The sequence below is a fragment of the Eubalaena glacialis genome, chromosome 7 (genome assembly GCF_028564815.1).
Source record: "Eubalaena glacialis isolate mEubGla1 chromosome 7, mEubGla1.1.hap2.+ XY, whole genome shotgun sequence".
NCBI classification, from domain to species: domain Eukaryota; kingdom Metazoa; phylum Chordata; class Mammalia; order Artiodactyla; family Balaenidae; genus Eubalaena; species Eubalaena glacialis.
This window is the reverse complement of record NC_083722.1, coordinates 57,955,909-57,976,301: the sequence shown is the minus strand read 5'-3', so window position 1 is coordinate 57,976,301 and position 20,393 is coordinate 57,955,909. Positions and strand designations below refer to the sequence as shown.

The window sequence follows — 20,393 nt, the reverse complement described above, 5'->3', positions numbered from 1 at the left end:
ATTCATTCCAATTTTAAGGACACACATATTCTCAAAGTGCAGGGATGGAAAAATATATTTGATGCAAGTGAAATCAAAAGAGAACAGGAATACCTATACTTATGCCAGACAAAGTAAACTTTAAGTCAAAAATAGTAACAGGAGACAAAGAAGGTCATTGTATAATGATAAATAGGGGTCAATTCATCAAGAATATGTAACAATCATGAATATATATGCATTGACATCAAAGCACCAACACTATATTAAGCAAATCCTAATTTCTGAAGGGAGAAATAGGTACAATACCATAATAGTAGGGGACTATATTATCCCACTTTCAACAACAAATAGATCATCCAGACAGAAAATCAATAAGGAAACACTGACTTAAAGTATACCTTAGTCCAAATGGACCTAACAGACAAATATAGAACAAATATATTCCATCTGACAGTAGCAGAATACACATTCTTCTCAAGCACACAAGAAACATTCTCTAGGATAGGTCAGATAAATAAATAAATCTAAGTAAATTTAAGAAAACTGAAATTATACCAAATATATATATTTTTCAACTACAGTGTTATGAAACTAGAAGTCAGTAATGGAAGGAAAACTGAAAAATTCACAAATATGTGGAAATTAAACAACATACTCCTGAAAAATCAATGGGTCAAAGAGGAAATCAAAAGTAGAATAAAAAAATATATCTTGAAAAAAACAGGAAGAGAAACACAGCATGCCAAAACTCAATGGATGCAAAAAAGCAGTTCTAAGAGAAGTTTATAGGAATAATAACAAAATACACATCCTTTCATGGCAAACTCTAAACAAATTAGGTATAGGAGGAACATACTTCAACATAATAAAGGTCACATATGACAAGCCCACTGCTAACATCATACTCAATGATAAAGGTTCAAAGTTTTTCCTTTAAGATCAGGAAAAAGGCACAGGTGGGCACACTCACCACTCTTCTTGAACACAGTGCTGGAAGTCCTAGACAGAGCAATTAGGCAAGAAAAAGAAAAGGCATCCAAATTGGAAAGGAACGAGTAAAATTGTCTTTGTTTACAGATGATACAATGTTATATACAGAAATCCCTAAGACTCCACTAAAAAACTGTTTGAACTAATAAAATGACTTCAGTAAAGTTGCAGGATACAAAATCAACATACAGAAACCAGTTGTTTTTCTATACACTAACAACAAAATAGCTGAAAAAGAAATAAGGAAAACAATCCCATTCACATTAGCATCAAAAAGAATGCAATACTTAGGAATAAATAAAATGTATTGATTGACTTTTCCACCCAGTCACAGGAAGCAACATCTTCCATGGTTACTGAAATCTCCCTTGAACAATGCCTCTCTCCTTCCTACATGAAAGCCTTTGAGAAACTACCTTGTTTGGCTGGTTTACCAGCAGGCTCCACCCATGTAGTGACCCCTGGACACCAAATAGCCTGCTTACTCTCATATACCTGGAAATGATAAAAGCCAAGCAATAAAACCAGAGTAAAAGCAATATTAATATTGTCATAGGCCGAAAGAGTATGGCTGAGGAAGTCTGGTATGTGCCTCTACATTCAGAAGAGTAGCTTTGATAGACAACATCATGAGGCTAGTGGTTGAACTTCAGAAAAAAAGTCTAGAGTATTCTATGGAATAGGTCCTTCCTTCATTAGCTAAAATTCTCCTACTGGAATATAACTGTTAGGACTCCACAGAGGTGATGCATTTTAAAAAATTAATTGTATGCATACACATATTTGAATTTACAGAATTTATTTTCCTATATTCATTGATTTTTTAATGATCTCAAAATAAATGATTTTTTTCCCCAAAAGAACTATTATTAAGGTCATTGATTTATAAAAAAGAATTCCTTTCCTCTGGTACCAATCTGGTTCTCTACAATGGTTGACATGGTATTATTTTATTATCCTAATGGTTGACACAATATCTTTATATTATTCCCGATGGTCTGAAATCCTCTTGGATACTTGGTCTCTTTGGTGATCACTTAACTTTGATTTCTTCTACATATCCCACAGTGGGGTGAACCGCCTTTAGTGACTGGAATGGTGGTCTTCGTTGTAGACCTGATAAAGCCTTATCTAAAGGCCCTGAGGAGGGGGTGACTCCTTCCCTGTGGGGGAAAGAGATGTATTCTGTTTTCTCATGCTTGGAATTGACAGAAAGCAAATAAGAAAGAGGCCTGCTAAGCTTGAGGTTACTCAAGGCTTGGCTGGTGATAATTGGTGACTGTAGAGCCATTCCAGAGCCTCCAAATTTACATCCAGAAAAACTCAGTTTCTAAAACTATGCAGCCCTCCAGGGAGGCCACCATGAGACCCTGGGGAATAGTGGGCAAGGAAGACCCATCTGGATGGCAGACATGGGTGATGCAACTGGTTAACCAAGGAACATCCTACACTGACAAACCAAGAATTCTACTCCTGCCCAGCAGAATTTGATATGTATTAGTATCAGTGATTTCTGTTTGTTTTCCATTCTCTCTATTCCCAAGTGGTAGTTTTCCCTTGGATTCATGCTTCCTGTTGTTTCTCTGTCGTTCTATATCGTGGGAGTACAGACAGATAACTTGTTTTTTAAAGCTATGAGTTGCTAAGCCAAGAGGAGCAGCTGAGTCTGGGTCTGTTGGAGATGATGTCATCCCCAGATGTGATTACAGGGTGAGGCTTTGAGGTGGGCTCCCTTCAGGAAAGAATGAATGCATGCCACCCAAAATGTATAAATGGGAAGAACAGGTTTGTGTATGTTGGAGAGCCAGGGAGATAAATGACTCTTAATTTTCTCTACTATAGGCCAAGAAGCTAAAATGCTCATCATCCTAGAATCTCTTGCAGCTAAGGGGGAAACCATATGACTCAGTTTTGGCCATTGAGATGTAAACCTAAGTTCCTGAGTTAGGATTCTGGAAAAGCTTTTAAAACTTCAGAATCAGCCTTATGATCCTTCAGCCTTTTGCCCTTTTCTTTTTCCTGGCTTAAGTGTGGATATAATAAGTGGCACTTTAGAAAAGAACATGTAAATGTATGGATGAAAGCCACATATAAAGAATCACAGAGCAGCCTTGACCCTTGATGGCACCCAAAACATTTGCCCTTCATTGCTTATCTACAGCTTTCTTATTAATGAGTAACATAAACACCTACAAGGTAAGCTATCGTTAGTTGGTTTTTCTCAGCTCTTTTCCCTTTATGCTTGAGACATATTCCTTGGCAAATGACTATCTTTTAAATTCCCTAAAATTGGCAAGAGTAGCAACAACCAATATTTTTAATCCAGAGCCGTAGCAATCCCAGGAGATAAATCATATGCTGAAAATCCAGAATAAGAAAGAAGTTTTATTCAATGTTGATTCTCCAACACCTAGCACAGTGCCTGGCACTTAGCAAGCAATAAAAATGTTTGTTGATTGATCCTATTGATTGTATTTCTCAGAAAACTTTTTAAATAAAGTAACACTTAAAGCATACATCAGGATTTACAGAAAGTTCAGTAACAAATTTGAATTTAATGCATAACAATATTGATTGAATAATTAACATGTATTGAATTGTCATCTAAACACTATACTAAATTCTTTGTGTTTATTTTTAGTTAATTTTCACAGCAGTCCTATAAACTAAGTATTATTATTGGAGAATTTCAGAGGTATTTAAGTAACTTAGACAAGGTCTCACAGCCAGGTGGTATGAGAGCCAGGATTCAAGGTCAAGTTTATCTCCCTCCAAACCTATGCTCTTAATCACTATGTATTAATAAAATATTTTAAATCTGCTCTCCTAAAAGAAACATCCTTTGATCCCTAAAAACCCTTTCTGGCAGAACAGCAAGTACACAGAAAATGTTAGTCTGTGTTAATGGTTATACATTATTAATCAATTACCACTTACTGGATGATTTATTGTTTAATTCCTCCTGGTTGACAAATCAGTTGAATTTTTCATATGCACACATTGGAGTAAGTTAGCTAAATAAAGTGATTCACTTGGAGCGTTTCATGTTTGCTCCAGGTTGCTATTGGGAACCTAGGTTATTTGTGGCATTTTTGCTTGAAAATCCTGGAGTCATTAAAATCTGGCCCCACAGACTGCATAGTAGGATATTGATAAGAACAAGGATGCAGGCGGCAATTCAGTAGATACTTAAATGGCAAAAAATATAGTGCAAGTTTCCCACACCTTGCAGACTGTAGGTTTATATGATAAACAATTATCACCAGGACAAAGGGAAAAAGGCCATGAAATCCAATGGCGCAGTGAGAAATCTACAAATGCAGGTGGTCAAGCTTGTTCCATTTCATTGTCAAAGGGAGGCTATTTATTTGCTTCTGAGTAGTTCAATTACAGAGTCATTTACTGCTGAAAGTTTTCCAGTAGGCAGATGTGGATCTACAGCTCTGGGCTTTAGATTCAAAATCAGTGAGGAAAAAGGGAATAAGAATCTCCTCCACAGACAGCATAATTGATAAGGTAGAGATCTGTAAGCAACTCCAGAAATAAAATAAGTGCCTTTAAGCATCCCAGTTGGAATCTCCTTACTGTGTATAGTGGGCATGGGCAAGGGTCAAGATGCTGACTATAATTAATGATTTTTTAGAAGCTCTTTAAAATATTTTCCCTTTGATAGTTTCCTGTCTAGATGAGATATCAGTGGTTGGTGTGTATGTGTGTATGTGAAAAATAAAGAGAGAGAGAGGGAGAGAGAGAGAGATTCTTTGTGTACCAAAATGCTCAGAAACAGAGGGAAAATATTCACAATGGATACTAAGTAGTTATAAAATCAAAGACAACTTTCTTTTCCTCTTGCGCAAGATAAAAGTGGTTTTTATCCAACAAGTAACACTATGTGTGTGTGTGTGTGTGTGTGTGTGTGTGTGTGTTCTGAGGACATTTGAAACAGTGGAGATTGTACAGACTGTAATCATTACTTCTAAACTGCCACAATCTAGCATTTTCCAAAATTTGGCAGTGTATCCATAGACTAGATCAAAGATATGTCAATAACAAGGGTTCTTCTTGAGCATGTTTTTCATCATTTTCTTGTCAATAGGTTCTGCCTTTCAGTTGAAATTCAATTTATATTTTGCATACACCTAACCACTGTATTTTATCACTTGTTTGCTAGGCATAAGAAGCCACTACTTAAGTGGCCAAGTAACTTGACTCTTGTCAAGTAACCTTTAAACCAAGACATGTATGTAATTCCCTTATTAATTACAAAGATTAACTTCATCAATCTTAGTTCATGACCAAATTCAAAACTTCCAAGCACAATCATGATGAGAAATACACAGCTGAAAGATTTCAAATTCTAATTTATCCCACCTTGAAAAACAATTAAGGTGTCATAAAGGGCAATGATTCCACCAAAGTAATCTCTACGGGAAGTGACCCACAACAAAAGGTTAACAGATAGGGGAGGTATCAGCTTGCTAGAAGACAACTGAAGATGAAGAAAACCAAATATACCACCTCTAGTTATTGGATGCTGAAATTGGAAAATGTCATCAGAGAATTTTAGCAATGATAACAAAATCCAAATGACCAAAAATTTGACAACTTAGTCAATATAACTCAGCTCTCTGTGGGAATAGTTAAGAGTAAGTGTATACATAAATATGGCATAAAAGCATTAGATCAGGATTTCAAGATCTATTGGCTTTTCTACCTAACTTTTGAGAATCCAAAGATCAACACATTCACTGGTAGTAATCAGAAAACTTAAGTTGCATGTGAATAATTAATGGTCCAAAATGACCATTATTTTAAAACAAATATGACCAAGCATCCCTATGTTATAACTAATTTTTTAAACTTTTTATTTGGAAATAATCATAGATTTACAGGAAGATAGTATAGAGAGATACCCTGTACCCTCCACCCAGTTTCCTCAAAGGTTATATCTTACATAATTTTAGTACAATATCAAAACCAGGAAGTTGACATTGTGTGCACAATATGTGTGCATGTCACTTTATCATATGTGTAGATTCTTGTAATTACCACTGCAATCAGGATACAAAACTATTATAAATGATTTTATTTGTTTTCTTGAATATAAAAATGCATTATAATTTCAGGTAGAAAGTTCCAGACTACTTGTTTTACAAAACAATCACAGCATATTGAAAATTATTAATATTTAGGAAATTACTATCTAAGAAAACTCTATTTATAAAGGCCAAAGTGAAATTCTAGCAATACAGACAACATACATTTGTGTTAAACTTATTTCCCTGCACAGATTAGACCACCCCATCATTCAGTGATTGGCTCTCCGCAGCATGAGAGTGAGCAAGTTTTCAACACGTAGTTTATCAAAGACATCTTACTGAGAACTGTACTCCTCCAAAACTGTTTACTGGTGAAAGCCCCAGATACACACATGCGCACACACACACCGCTCTGGTCTGGGGTAAAACAGAGCACTTCACAAGTGCCTTTAAATCACTAATGAGGTTACCATAATAAAGGAGAACATTAATAAATATACACAAAGAATTAATGAAATAAACTAGCCAGATTCTTCCAAGCCAGGTCTATCATGGGGTTTCTTATTTTCCCTAACAAGTAAACATAATCCAAATTGTTGCAAACTCCAATTCGATTCAGCTCATGGCAGTAGAAAAATATATGATCACAAAAGAAAAAAAAATCAGAATCGAAACACCATTCTTACCTTGGCCATTTGTGCCTGCACGCCATTTGCCTTGAGAGATGCTACCGCTTTCTGTGCAGCTGCCGGACTGTCAAAATCTACAAAACCATACCCTGTGAAAACACAAAGATCCTGGTTAGTACTCACAAATAGCTGCATCTCTGTCACACCAATAGAATGTGTGTTTGTGGTCAGACTTGCACTCATGACCCTGCTTGAACCATAGACCTCAATCTATGGCCCTTAACATGTCAGGAAAGATACCACAATATCATTCAACATAAAATAGTAACTCGCTTATTTTCTAGAGGTTGCTTTTGAGATTGGCTATGTAATCAGCAAGCTGATTTAGACTAATTTGGTGAGTAAGGTAATATATTATTTAACCATGTTCTTCTTTCTTCAGTGGATTTGCTGCAAGAATGAGGAACACACAATGCTGAAAAATACAGAAAAGTTTATCTCGAAAGTTAATTTTCTAAACCTCAAAAAAACTGATGGTAATAAAAGCCATGATAGAACCAGCATGAAGTTAGTACAAGCAACCTCAACAGTTTCTGGTATTCAGTAGGCGTTCAATAAATGCATGTTGACTACCTGAACGAATGAAGGTTGTGAATGAGTCCAGGGAGGTTTGAAATTAGTTGCAGTTGATTTCCAAGCCTGTGTTAATTCATTACAGACCTCGTCTCTCTCAAAGATAACATCCTAAATAAACGATTTGACTGTTAAGGAACCTGTGATAAAGAGTGAGTAAACACATGTCACTTATTTGTTACTTAAGTATAATCTGAAAAGGGTACAAGAGTTGCCTATACTGTTCTCTGATTGTGTGCCTGTGTGTGTGTGTGTGTGTGTGTGGGTACAGAGTGAGGCCAAAGAAACAGCCAGTAAAACAGAATAAATGAAAAGGGGATTTTGCATACCCATAAAATAGCTGATATTAGTTCAGGGCTTAGCCTAACAGTAATTTCAGCTGCCAAGAATATTTCAAAATAAAAATGCTCAAGAATGAGTGTTTGGCACTCAATGCCCACCATACGTATCCTGCTCCTCTCCTCAGCTGTCAGGCAGGGATTTGCTCTGTATTCCAATATTTTTCTCATTTAGAAGTTTTGAGGGGAACTGCTAAGGCAAACCTACTAACCATGCACCGTGACCATGCCCCCCCCCCACTAAAATAACCAAAGAGTGAAAGGAAATTCAATTACCAAGTTGTTTCTTGTAATTAACTTTTTAACTTTCTCCCCTTGAATCTCTTCTTCTTTTTCTCCCTCCCAGCATGTTAACCTAAAATGAACTTGTTACACATCACTGTACCATCAAATGCTCTTGAAAAGCTGTGCAGAGAAGCTGGGAAGTTTGTATTTCGAATCCAAAAGGAAGCCTGCTCTGTCAGTATTGCTAATTCCTTTCTTCCCACAAAATTCAAACTATGTGACTAATATGAGTATTACCACCCACTAAGATGAGTAAGATGGGGGAAAAAGCAGAAAGAAAAAGAGGAAAAAGAACAAAATAAGTCAAGAAGTAGAGTTAGGGGGAGAGGAAGATAAAACTAAAATGCAGACTTTATCTCCTATGTTCCAGCAACTGCCCTGAGTGGGTGATGTGTTGACACCTGATGAAATGATAATAATACATGTACTACTGTCCTCATGCCTGTTCACGTATATACACAGAGAAACTGAAGCTTAAGCCAGGTGACAAGACTGGTCCCAAATCACGAGCTGCTTAATCAGTAGAGCCAGGATGTGAAGCAAAGTCCACACAGGCCCTTTCCAAATATACTGTACTATGAACTGCTTTATAATCTTACTTTGCAAACTATTTCTAGAAGCCCCTGAAACCCACCAGAGAGAGGACACAATTCTTGAAAATTCCTTAGACTTTGAGGTTAGCACATGAAATAAAACAATCCCATAAAAGAATTCAACCCAGCTCATTCAGTCAGTACACTTATTCATGGGGTGGTTGAGTTCTCAGCAGAACGGGCTACATGAGGTTTGACAAGGCACCCCTCCCACCTCATGCTTTGGTCAGTCTTCCTCATCTGTTCGCAGGCTCATTCTTTCGTTCAATAAGGAAATTCTATGTCAGGCATTTTGTCAGGTACAGGGTATAGAGTAGTGAAAACAAAAAAAAAAAAACCCAGTTCCCACCCTTATGCAGCTTATAGTTGAGTTGGGAGATGGACATAAAACAAATAACCATACAAATGAATCTATAATTACAAATTGGTATGCCTTCCCTGAAAGTAAATGAGATCATATACCACAGAATCTGATGACTGATTGTTCATTACTGAAAGTTTTAAGGAAGCAGTGGCATGGGATGACCTGCATTTCTTAAAATATCACTCTAGCTGGCTTGTCTTAAAGATGGTATTGGTTTTGGGGGAGGCAGGTAGCAAGAGTGGAATCAGGGAGATAACTTAGGGGCTACTACAGCAATCTGGACAAATGACAGCTGGCCATGAAACGGACAGGATGCAATGGATGGTCTGAGTTACATTCTGGAGGCAGAATTAACAGGACCCAGTGATGGATGGACTGGTTGGGAGTAGGGGAGATACCGGCGACAAGGATTACTACTGCTTTTTCAGCATAAGCCAATGGGTGGGTGGAGATGTGATTTACAGAAATGGGGAGCTGGGAGGAGGAGCCAACAGGGGAGAGGGAAAATTAAAATATTGGTTTGAGGCATGGTGAACCAGAAATGCCTGTGAGACATCTAAGTAAAAATGTCAAATAGCAGCTGGATATATTAGGCTGGTGCTCAGAAAAGGGAATAAGATTGGAAATATAAACTAGGAGATCAACAGCATGAAGATATGATTTACAGAAACAGAAAAAGACAAAAGTGCCTGGTGTAAGTAGAAACAAAGAGCCCGGGTTTGGAGCCTGAACTTCACCACTGAAGTGTCAGATAGGAAAATGAGATTGCAAAGGAGGCTGAAGGAGAATCAGAGGGAAAGAAGGAAATACAAAGGGAATAAGATGTCTCATAGCCAAGGTAAGAAAGTTTCCCAAGCAGGAGAGAGAGACTGACGGTGTCAAATGCCACTGAGAGTGAGAGCAAGATGGGAGCTTGAGAGACCCAATGTTTTAGGAGCATGGACTTCTTTATTTAACTAGAGTTGATTTATAATATTGTGTTAGTTTCAGGTGTACAGCTTCAGATTCTTTTCCATTATAGGCCATTACAAGACACTGTAATGTATAGTTCCCTGTGCTATAGATAGGTCTTTGTTGTTTATTTTATATACAGTAGTGTGTATCATGGACTTCTTTTCATGCTTGGCTACAGGCCAGTGGAGGTGACTGAAGTCTGCTTAAGTAGTTGAAGAGCAAGACTAAGACAGGGAGGTAAAGAGAGTGTTTACAGTCTTCTTTGCCATTATGCTGCTGGGAAGGAGAATTAATAGCCAGCTTTAGCTCGAGAGGGATATGAGGTCAAAGGAGCTATTTGTGTTTGTTGGTTGTAAGATAGGAGATGCTATGGTTTTCAACCTTAGCTGCATGCTAGATGCACTTTGGGAGCTAAAAAAATGACCAATGCTCATTTCTCACCCCCAGGAAAATGAAATCAGTGTCTTTGGGAATGTGGCCAAGGTGTCTGCACACACACGTGTGTGTCTATTCCCCGGCTGGTTTCAGTGTGAAGCCAGGGTACAGTACTGCTGAATATTCATTCAAGTTATTCAACAAATATTTATTTGTTGCCCCTACTATGAGATAGATACTGTTCTTGGCACTTTTGAATGTTGATAAGAAAGATCAAGCAGAAGTCAAGAGATTAAAGCTTCAGGCAGATAAGGGGATAATTTATAGGGCAATGTTCCTGAGAAGGTGGAAGTGTGAGGGGTTCTAGAACATGAATGAAGTGCTGTCCTTTGCTAAAAGAGGGACTTTGCCCTTTGCCCATTGTAACTGGAAGGAAGAAAAAAAGAGCAGTCTCGGTTATCAGGTGTTATTTCTTTGTATATCTTTGTTTCTGGGACGTAGCCTGAGCTTAAATAGACATTTGTCGAAATTAATTGAAACCATGTTTAAAAGATGCTAAGTTACTTCATGGGACTACAGTGGAGATTAACTAATAAAAATGTATGTTAATACATTTTTAAAGAACAATATAAATGCCAAGCAGCCACGGTTCTGGCTTAGCCACGTTGCCACCCAGTGATGACACCAAGGATTTCATGACTCTCGGCCTCTATCACAGTGTGGCTTCCTCCATTTTTTCCACTACGCACATCACACAGGATATTACAAAATCAAGATGCTGTTTTCCAGGGCAGAACTCCAATCCAAACAGAAGAAATCCTTGTGAGGGCAGGAGACACCCTGAGCCTTGTCTGAATTGGGGAAGTTATGGGTGAACTTCGAGAAGAGTGTCTTTCCAAAGAGCCATCATGCCAGCAAGGAGAGTGGCCCCTAAGTACAAAATATCTCCTCTCCTGAAGGCTCCTGGGAAGCAAGTTATAAATAAAGAATCAACGTTTCACTGAGTTCTGTGTTTTTCATACAAACCTACTTTCACCAACTAAAATGAACGAGCAGAGGTAAAATGTCTCAACCACCCCCCCCCCAAAAAAAACACCACAATTCTGGAAATAAACATTGCATTCTTGAGTTTTATGTGACAGCATATACTACACCGCAATCAGAAAGAAACAAAATTAAATACGAAGCTGCCCCTAGAGAATAATGATGCCTTTACGAAGGAATAAAGCAACTCCAATTTGGTTTCAATTTGCTTTCCTTAACTACAAATCATCAAGCCTGGGAACAGAAACCTCTGTACCTACATCTGGTGAGGGGCAAGGTAGGGAGATTAGTTCAGCTCCAGCTAATAATGCTTTATGGTAACTGCTAAAATTCTCCATAAAATGGGACCCATTGGAAACACCAGCCCGAGTGACTGAAAGGCCATTGGTCTGCCTCAATTACATAATTAAGCTTGGCAGCAGGTTCAAATGAATGAAAACTGAATGTCACTGTTTTCTCCACACACCCCTGTCCTTGTTTTCCTTCCTTGTCAGGGGGATAAGGCCAGCAGTTCTGCAATTAGCGGGAAGCAGAGAGCAGCAAGAAAGAACCATCTCCATGCTAATTAGATCATTCGCCAAATGCACTCACTCCATTGGCAGAGCTAATCAATACTTTCCTGAAATGCTTTAAACTTGGTGTGTTAATTTAAAGTTTTGTTATTTTTATTGCACTACAAGCCTGGTGACTTTATAAAAAGAAGAAAAAATATATATATTAAGAAATTATGACAGAGTTCTACAAACAATGGTACTGCCAGAGCGTTTTGTTTTTGTTTTCTTCAGTGTTATCTGTAGGCAGCTTCTCTGTGACCTTTGCCATTCAGCTGGACCCCTGTGTGACAATTCATTTGAATTTTGTTAAAAGTCTCTTTATCATCTTTTTTAAAATTTAATTTTTATTTTACATTGGAGTATAGTTGATTTACAATGTTGTGTTAGTTTCAGGTGTATAGCAAAGTGATTCAGTTATACATATACGTATACCCATTTTCTTTCAGATTCTTTTCCCATATAGATTTTTACAGAATACTGAGTAGAGTTCCCTGTGCTATACAGTAGGTCCTTCTTGGTTATCTACTTTATATATATTAGTGTGTGTAGGTTAATCCCAAATGCCTAATTTATCCCTCCCCCACATTTCCCCTTTGGTATCATCTTTATCATCTTTAACAGTTAATTTTATACTTCTGTGTTGCAACTGGATCCTTAAATTCTCTATGTAAACTGCTTACACATTTACCAACTTTGGATGGTTCTTTATGTGGGGGAAATGATACAAACCAGAATTCCTGGTTCAGATGTGTGGTGGCATGAGCCGAGTGAGACTCGCTCTGAGAGTGTAATCTCACACGACATTTCATATTTCTGCAGAATGACTGTCATAAAAGCCCACTTGAAACACAGATGGCTTGATGTTAACACCCAACTTCTCTCAAAGACGATCCAGATGTGAGTCAAATACGATTTTTAAACAGAAGTGAACACTTTGTCTAGGAATCACAGGTTCCACTGAAGTTCCACTCAAATTTAACAGTTGAAGATGTTTAAGAATCGCCCTTCCATAAATCCCCCCTCTTTCTACTTAGGCTTAAGAATATGCTGCGGCTGTCATCTGAGCCCAGAGCACGGAGAGAAGGTGGCCTGCAGGAAGGAAAGAGTGATTTGCAGGCTTCCTGGAAGTCTGCTGGACTCAAGGCTGCCTCCAGGCATCTGTATTTCGATTTTTTTGTACATCCCTAAACTGTTGAATGACTGCCAAATGTCTGCTCTTATTATTGGATTTCCTAGTTCTCTGCATTATATTGATCAAAGGAGGTAGCTGAAGGACAGCACTGATAAATTCTTCGCTACATGTATGCTTGTAAAACCAAACTAACACGGAAACCCAACCATTTCTTCAGTATTTCCTTTCGCACTGATGTCCTGTGACTGACCATTACAATGAAGCAAGGATGCTACAATACAATAGCCCTACAGCCTAACTTAAATGTGTGGGAAAAAAAAAAAAAAAAAGGCAGAAGACAAATCCTGCTAGAATGCAGAGGCCAAAGACAAGAGTGCTCATTTTGAGGGAAAAGAATCCAAACCATTAAAATCTGAAATGACCTCCACTTTGAAGCATCTTTGGAGAAAGGATGGAACGGTTTTATACAGAAAAGAACAGTGTCTGTACTTATGCAAAGGGCTGCAGCCTTCAGACACTTAGCAAACGGAGGCAAATAAGGTGGGTAACAGGGTCCACCATACAGGAAACAGATTGCTTCATTCTCTTCCCCTGACTTCTGAGCTTAATTACCTAAACATTCTGATATTCTAGTGCCAGAAACACTAAAATAAGACATCAGTTTTTGGAATAGAATTGACCTGTTATGAGGGACACTTCTGAACCATGATGTGACTTTCCTATTATTATTATTTAATCTTAATTTTATTTTATTTTTTATTTTAAAATTTTTATTATTTTTAAATTGAAATATAGTTGATTTACAATGTTATGTTAGTTTCAGGTGTACAGCAAAGTAATTCAGAATATACATATTCTGAATATATATATATACCTTTATAGTTTATTACAGAATACTGAATATAGTTCCCTGTGCTATACAATAGGTCCTTGTTTTTTTTTTTTTTTTTTAAATATGGAACGCTTCACGAATTTGCGTGTCATCCTTGCGCAGGGGCCATGCTAATCTTCTCTGTATCGTTCCAATTTTAGTATATGTGCTGCCGAAGCGAGCACGGTCCTTGTTGTTTACCTATTTTATATCTAGTAGTTTGTATCTGCTAATCCCAAACTCCTAATTTATCCCTCCTCCATCCCTTTCTCCTTTGGTAACTGTAAGTTTGTTTTCTATGTCTGTGAGTCTATTTCTCTTTTGTAAATAAGTTCATTTGTATCATTTTTTTAGATTCCACATATAAGTGATATCATATGACATTTGTCTTTCTCTGTCTTTCTTCACTTAGTATGACAATCTCTAGGTCCATCCATGTTGCTGCCAACGGCATTATTTCATTCTTTTTTATGGCTGAGTAATAGTCCATTGTATAAAGACAATGTGGTATATATTACTATTACTTAATTTACTAAACATCTACTATGTACAAAGAAGATAGTGTGTTTGATGCTGCAGGGAAAACCAAGATACTCTGACATGGCCCTTCCTGTCAAGGAGTTTATGGGCTAGTAGGATAGATAAAGACATTTAAATACAGTGGAGGGTCCTCTTATGCATGGGGTTACGTCAGTGAGCGTATGCAAAATGGCATGTTTTCACTGAGTATAATATGCGTGGTTTTGTGTGCACAGCTCTGTTCATCAGAGCTGAATACCTGAGTCAGGTCCCTTCTCACTGAGCAGCATGATGGTAAAACTATCCACATTCTACATTTATGTGTGCATTAGTCTATCTTTCTGTTTTCCTGTTTTTGTGCAAAATAGAAACGCATTAAGTTAAATACAAAATATAGGGAGGAATTAGTATCACATAAAAGGTGAAAAGAAAGTGCTAGTGTTCTAAGATAGCAAATATTTCTTCCAGGTGGGGGCAAACTCAGTACATTTTGAGAGCAAATGACAAAAGTGAGGGCTAGGGAAAAGAAATTAGGTCCCAAGTGGCATTTCCCTGCAGAATAAGACAATTACAAAAGACAGACGAATTTAGGGAGCAACATACTTAGTGGCATGCCGCTTGAAAATGGGACACTTCTTATTACAGTTATGGTGCACAGAGAGTCTTATTAAACCAAACACAGATTCAAATCCCAAAACTCACTTCCCTTCTCACCCTGTTCAAATGATTTTTAAATGAGAGAAATTGCTTCTTTCTACTGAATAAAGTCAAAATTAGGATCAGGATCATTATTTAATGGGCTTAGAGAGATCATTATGCTTTACTGAGATTAAAGAAACTCACTGATTTGTCAAGGTTTTCGACTAAACCAGCCATGATTTTATTATAATATTGTAGAGATTAAGGGAGCAGTCTGCTTGGCTGTAAATGGATAGATTAACCTCTGTGAATCATCTTGCAAAGTTTTCCTTTCCTTTGTTCAAGGACACATATAAAATATATGTCTCATGTGAACCTTTGGTCCTAAGTGTCTCTGCCATCAACAGCAGTGGGATGTGTAAGTGTATAATGCATTGTGGCCGCAGGAGCAGGCCAGGGTATTGATAAAACAATTCCACTGAGTCTGTACGTATGATGGAAGCAAGCTGTAACTGAATACTCTAATTATAGCTCTGCAATCCTAGCCCACAGTAGGCAAAACTATGGTTTTATTCCTGGGTGCCCATCTTTCCCCCCCTCTCTTTGCTCTGGCCTTACAGGCAGGTAGAACTGTAAACTATTCCTCCATCAGAAGAGCAGAGTTGATGGCCTCAGTGTGTGAGGATAGATGGAAGGACAATCTCCCCTTCCCCACCCCCCCCCCAAGTACTTTAATCCACACTCACTCAATGCCTCCAGCCAATGGCCTGGAAAGCATGTTTGTAGTCTTACACATCCTTCTACAGCAGAGACATCTCCTGCCCTATGGCACATTCACCTTTAGAGGGTGGACACTGTAGTGCAACTAGGTAACCACCCAGAAGGATGCATTAAGCAGCTCACTGCAAGAAGGAAGGAAGAGAAAGTGAATCCTACATACAGGTAACCCTTTGAAGAGGTATGCACCTGTGTGCCTTTGTTTTTGTTACAGTCTACAATCTAGCTAGTCCCTCCACAGACTTGTCAATTCACCTCTATTTCTGTACCAAGCCCTGCGTCCCTTTGAACACCATTATTTTCCTGGGAAAGGGTTCCATCCATGATTTCCTACTTCCAAATCTTTGACAAAACTCACTTTGAAACCCTCGGGAAGCTTCTGTCTAATAAGTCATGCATTTCCTAACATATACCCATGTTTTACTGGAAACAGTCTTCAGTCATATATTTATATGCCAAATTCCAAATATTTAAAATAAATGTCCACAAGTACTGTCTCTGTCACTGTAAGTGGTGGCTTTGACATCCTCTTGGACCCTAAATTACTTCTCTCCAACCCACCTGATATACCAAATACAATTCTAGTTTTGTATTCGAATCTAGAAAACAAAGAAACTTAAGTGTACATGTAGACAATTGAAAATAACACATGCACGTGATTAAAAAGATTAAAAATAAAATATAAAAATCATGCCAAACAAAACATTATTCAATGAAATGAAATTTCTTTTCTACCTAGACCTTAATGCTCTGGTCCAACTTCCCAAGAAATTGTCCAATGAGTCTGTCTGTGTTCTAACTTGAAAAAACAACTAGAACTAATTCTTGAGTTCTTACTTTTGTATGTATTAGAAGCACTTAGGGATTTATATAGAAATAAAATAATTTCTGCTATAAAAATCATGAAATGAAAAACATTTGTAAGATTTTGTAAATGGCTCCACAATTGTCCATTTTCTCCTAAAAATAAATAGGAGTGTTGTTTTCTTTTAATTTTAAAAGTCATACAATTTTATTGGAAATTTCAGTTGATATGGAGAAAAATTAGCCATGATGCCACTTCCTAAAGCTAAGTAAATTGTTACCTTATTTTTTCCTTTATTTTTAACCAAAATGGTGCCACTTTATACACACATTTTTATGTTTTTTTTTTTCTCTTAATAACATATGTGACTACATTTCCTGGTCGATAAATGTGAATCTCTAAAATACCATTAATCTCTTATTTTCAGCATCCCAACTGACCAACTCTTTCTTAAAGATTTCTGAGCTATACATTATGCCTTAGCCAAATGATTCCTACTTTGCAAAACTGATTTTATTCCAATATTTTGAAAGATTTTTTAAATTAATAAAATAGTAATAGGCAATACTTTCAAAGCCTCCTAGACTTTAGAGAGTGGTTTTTCTTAAGTTTTTTGATTCTTTCAAAGATGTTTCAAAGAAAGACCCTTAGGCATTACAAACCAAAGATATCAGAAACCAGTCAAATCAAATTCAAACGATACCCTCCTGAAATATAGGGATTGGAAGCCCGTTTTCTTTCTCATTGCAATAAAGTTGGATCTATCTCAAAGGAATTTTGGAAATATATCAGGATCTTAGGAGGCAAAATTACAGCTCTGTGATTCAGAAAGGATGCCAAGAGTTTGAATAGTCATGCCATTATACTCATGACTGCACATTCATTTATAAGTTGAAAGTACAATCTTTTTCAACAATCAAAGACATGTTTTTCCCAAGGTAATTTGACCATAATTTGTAAATTGGTACAGTAGCTGATTGCACCAACTCTTTTGAGTCCCTCTGATAGCTGGTGATCCATGACTTACAGCTGAGGTCTTTACTCTTACAGGCAGAGCCTGCTTGAATAATCCTGGTTGTCTAAAGAAACTAGGATTTCATGATCCTAGAAGATGCTGGTTGAGATGCAATTTAGGGAACAATGACTAGGATATAAAATGATCCTAAGTAGGATCAGGACCTGGATCACTAGGGAAGTGGCTCTACAAGCAGAACCCAGAGTGGCCTCCTGAGAGGTTTTTTTTTTTTTAATTTATTTTTTTTATACAGCAGGTTCTTATTAGTTACCTATATTATACATATTACTGTATATATGTCAATCCCAATCTCCTAATTCATCCCACCACCACCCTCCCCTTTCCCACCTTGGGGTCCATACATTTGTTCTCTTCATCTGTGTCTCTATTTCTGCCTTGCAAACCAGTTCATCTGTACCATTTTTCTAGATTCCACATATATGCGCTAATATATGATATTTGTTTCTCTCTTTCTGACATACTTCACTCTGTATGACAGTCTCTAGCTCCATCCATGTCTCTACAAATGACCCAATTTCGTTCCTTTTTATGGCTGAGTAATATTCCATTGTATATATGTACCACAACTTCTTTATCCATTCGTCAATGAACATTTAGGTTGCTTCCATGACCTGGCTATTGTAAATAGTGCTGCAATGAACATTCGGGTGCATGTGTCTTTTTGAATTATGCTTTTCTCTGGATATATGCCCAGTAGTGGGATTGCTGGGTCATATGGTAATTCTATTTTTAGTTTTTAAGGAACCTCCATACTGTTCTCCATAGTGGCTGTATCAATTTACATTCCCACCAACAGTGCAAGAGTGTTCCCTTTTCTCCACACCCTCTCCAGCTTTGTTGTTTATAGATTTTCTGATGATGCCCATTCTAACTGGTGTGAGGTGATACCTCATTGTGGTTTTCACTTGCATGAAATAATTAATTTCCCTAATAATTAGTGATGTTGAGCATCTTTTCATGTGCCTCTTGGCCATCTGTATGTCTTCTTTGGAGAAATGTCTATTTAGGTCTTCTGCCCTTTTTTGATTAGGTTTTTTTTTAAAATTGAGCTGCATGAGCTGTTTATATATTTTGGAGATTAATCCTTTGTCCGTTGATTTGCTTGCAAATATTTTCTCCCATTCTGAGTGTTGTCTTTTCATCTTGTTTATGGTTTCCTTTGCTATGCAAAAGCTATTAAGTTTCATTACGTCCCAGTTGTTTATTTTTGTTTTTACTTCCATTACTCTAGGAGGTGGGTCAAAAAAGATCTTGCTGTGATGTATGTCAAAGAGTGTTCTTCCTATGTTTTCCCCTAAGAGTTTTATAGTGTCCAGTCTCACATTTAGGTCTTTAATCCATTTTGAGTTGATTTTTGTGTATGGTGTTAGGGATTTCATTCTAATTTCATTCTTTTACATGTAGCTGTCCAGTTTTCCCAGCACCACTTATTGAAGAGACTGTCTTTTCTCTATTGTATATCCTTGCCTCCTTTGTCATAGATTAGTTGACCACAGGTGCATAGGTTTATCTCTGGGCTTTCTATCCTGTTCCATTGATCTATAGTTCTGTTTTTGTGCCAGTATCATATTGTCTTGATTACTGTAGCTCTGTAGTATTGTCTGAAGTCAGGGAGTCTGATTCCTCCAGCTCCATTTATGTCCATCAAGATTGCTTTGTTTATTCAGGGTCTTTTCTGTTCCATACAAATTTTAAGATGTTTTGTTCTAGTTCTATGAAAAATGGCACTGGTAATTTGATAGGGATTGCACTGAATCTATAGATTGCTTTGGGTAGAATAGTAATTTTCACAGTATTGATTCTTCCAACCCAAGAACATGGTATATCTCTCCATGTGTCTGTGTCATCTTTGGTTTCTTTCATCAGTGTCTTATACTTTTCTGAGTACAGGTCTTTTACCTACTTTGGTAGGTTTATTCCTAAGTATTTTATTCTTTTTGTTGCAATGATGAATGGCATTGTTTCCTTAACTTCTCTTTCTGATCTTTTGTTTTTAGTGCATAGGAATGCAAGAGATTTCTGTGCATTAATTCTGTATCCTGAAACTTTATCAAATTCATTGATTAGATCTAGTAGTTTTCTGGTGGCATCTTTAGGATTCTCTATGTATAGTATCATGTCATCTGCAAACAGTGACACTTTAACTTTTTCTTTTCCAATTTGGATTCCTTGTATTTCTTTTTCTTCTCTGATTGCCGTGGCTAGGACTTCCAAAACTATGTTGAATAATAATGGTGAGAGTGGACATCCTTGTCTTGTTCCTGATCTTAGAGGAAATGCTTTCAGTTTTTCACCATTGAGAATGATGTTGCTCTGGGTTTGTCATATACGGCCTTTATTATGTTGAGGTAGGTTCCCTCTATGTCCACTTTCTGGAGAGTCTTTATCATAAATGGGTGTTGAATTCTGTCAAAAGCTTTTTCTGCATCAATTGACATGATCATATGGTTTTTCCTCTTTAATTTGTTAATATGGTGTATCACATTGATTGATTTGCATATATTGAAGAATCCTTGCATCCCTGGGATAAATCCCACTTGATCATGGTGTATGATCCTTTTAAAGTGTTTTGGGATTCTGTTTGCTAGTATCTTGCTGACGATTTTTGCATCAGTAATATTGGTCTGTAATTTTCTTTTTTTGTAGTATCTTTGTCAGGTTTGGGTATCATGGTGATGGTGGCCTCATAGAATGAGTTTGGGAGTGTTCCTTCCTCTGCAAGTTTTTGGAAGAGTTTGAGAAGGATGGGTGTTAGCTCTTCCCTAAATGTTTGATAGAATTCACCTGTGAAGCCATCTGGCCCTGGACTTTTGTTTGTTAGAAGATTTTTAATC

General features: G+C 37.2%; 1 protein-coding gene and 1 non-coding gene across 11 annotated transcripts in view; both read right to left on the bottom strand.

Annotated features, from left to right (window-relative positions):
• The window catches only part of RBMS3 (RNA binding motif single stranded interacting protein 3), a 718,572-nt gene that overhangs the window by 381,615 nt on the left and 316,564 nt on the right, over positions 1-20,393 (bottom strand). For all 10 annotated transcript variants that reach the window (XM_061195214.1, XM_061195213.1, XM_061195218.1 and 7 more), the window contains one exon: positions 6,698-6,789. In XM_061195214.1, coding sequence (XP_061051197.1) covers positions 6,698-6,789 — 92 coding nt within the window. The remainder of the gene's footprint in view (positions 1-6,697; positions 6,790-20,393) is intronic.
• LOC133095845 (U6 spliceosomal RNA) lies at positions 13,862-13,968 on the bottom strand. Its single transcript, XR_009701702.1, has one exon. It is a non-coding gene; the product is annotated as a U6 spliceosomal RNA (small nuclear RNA).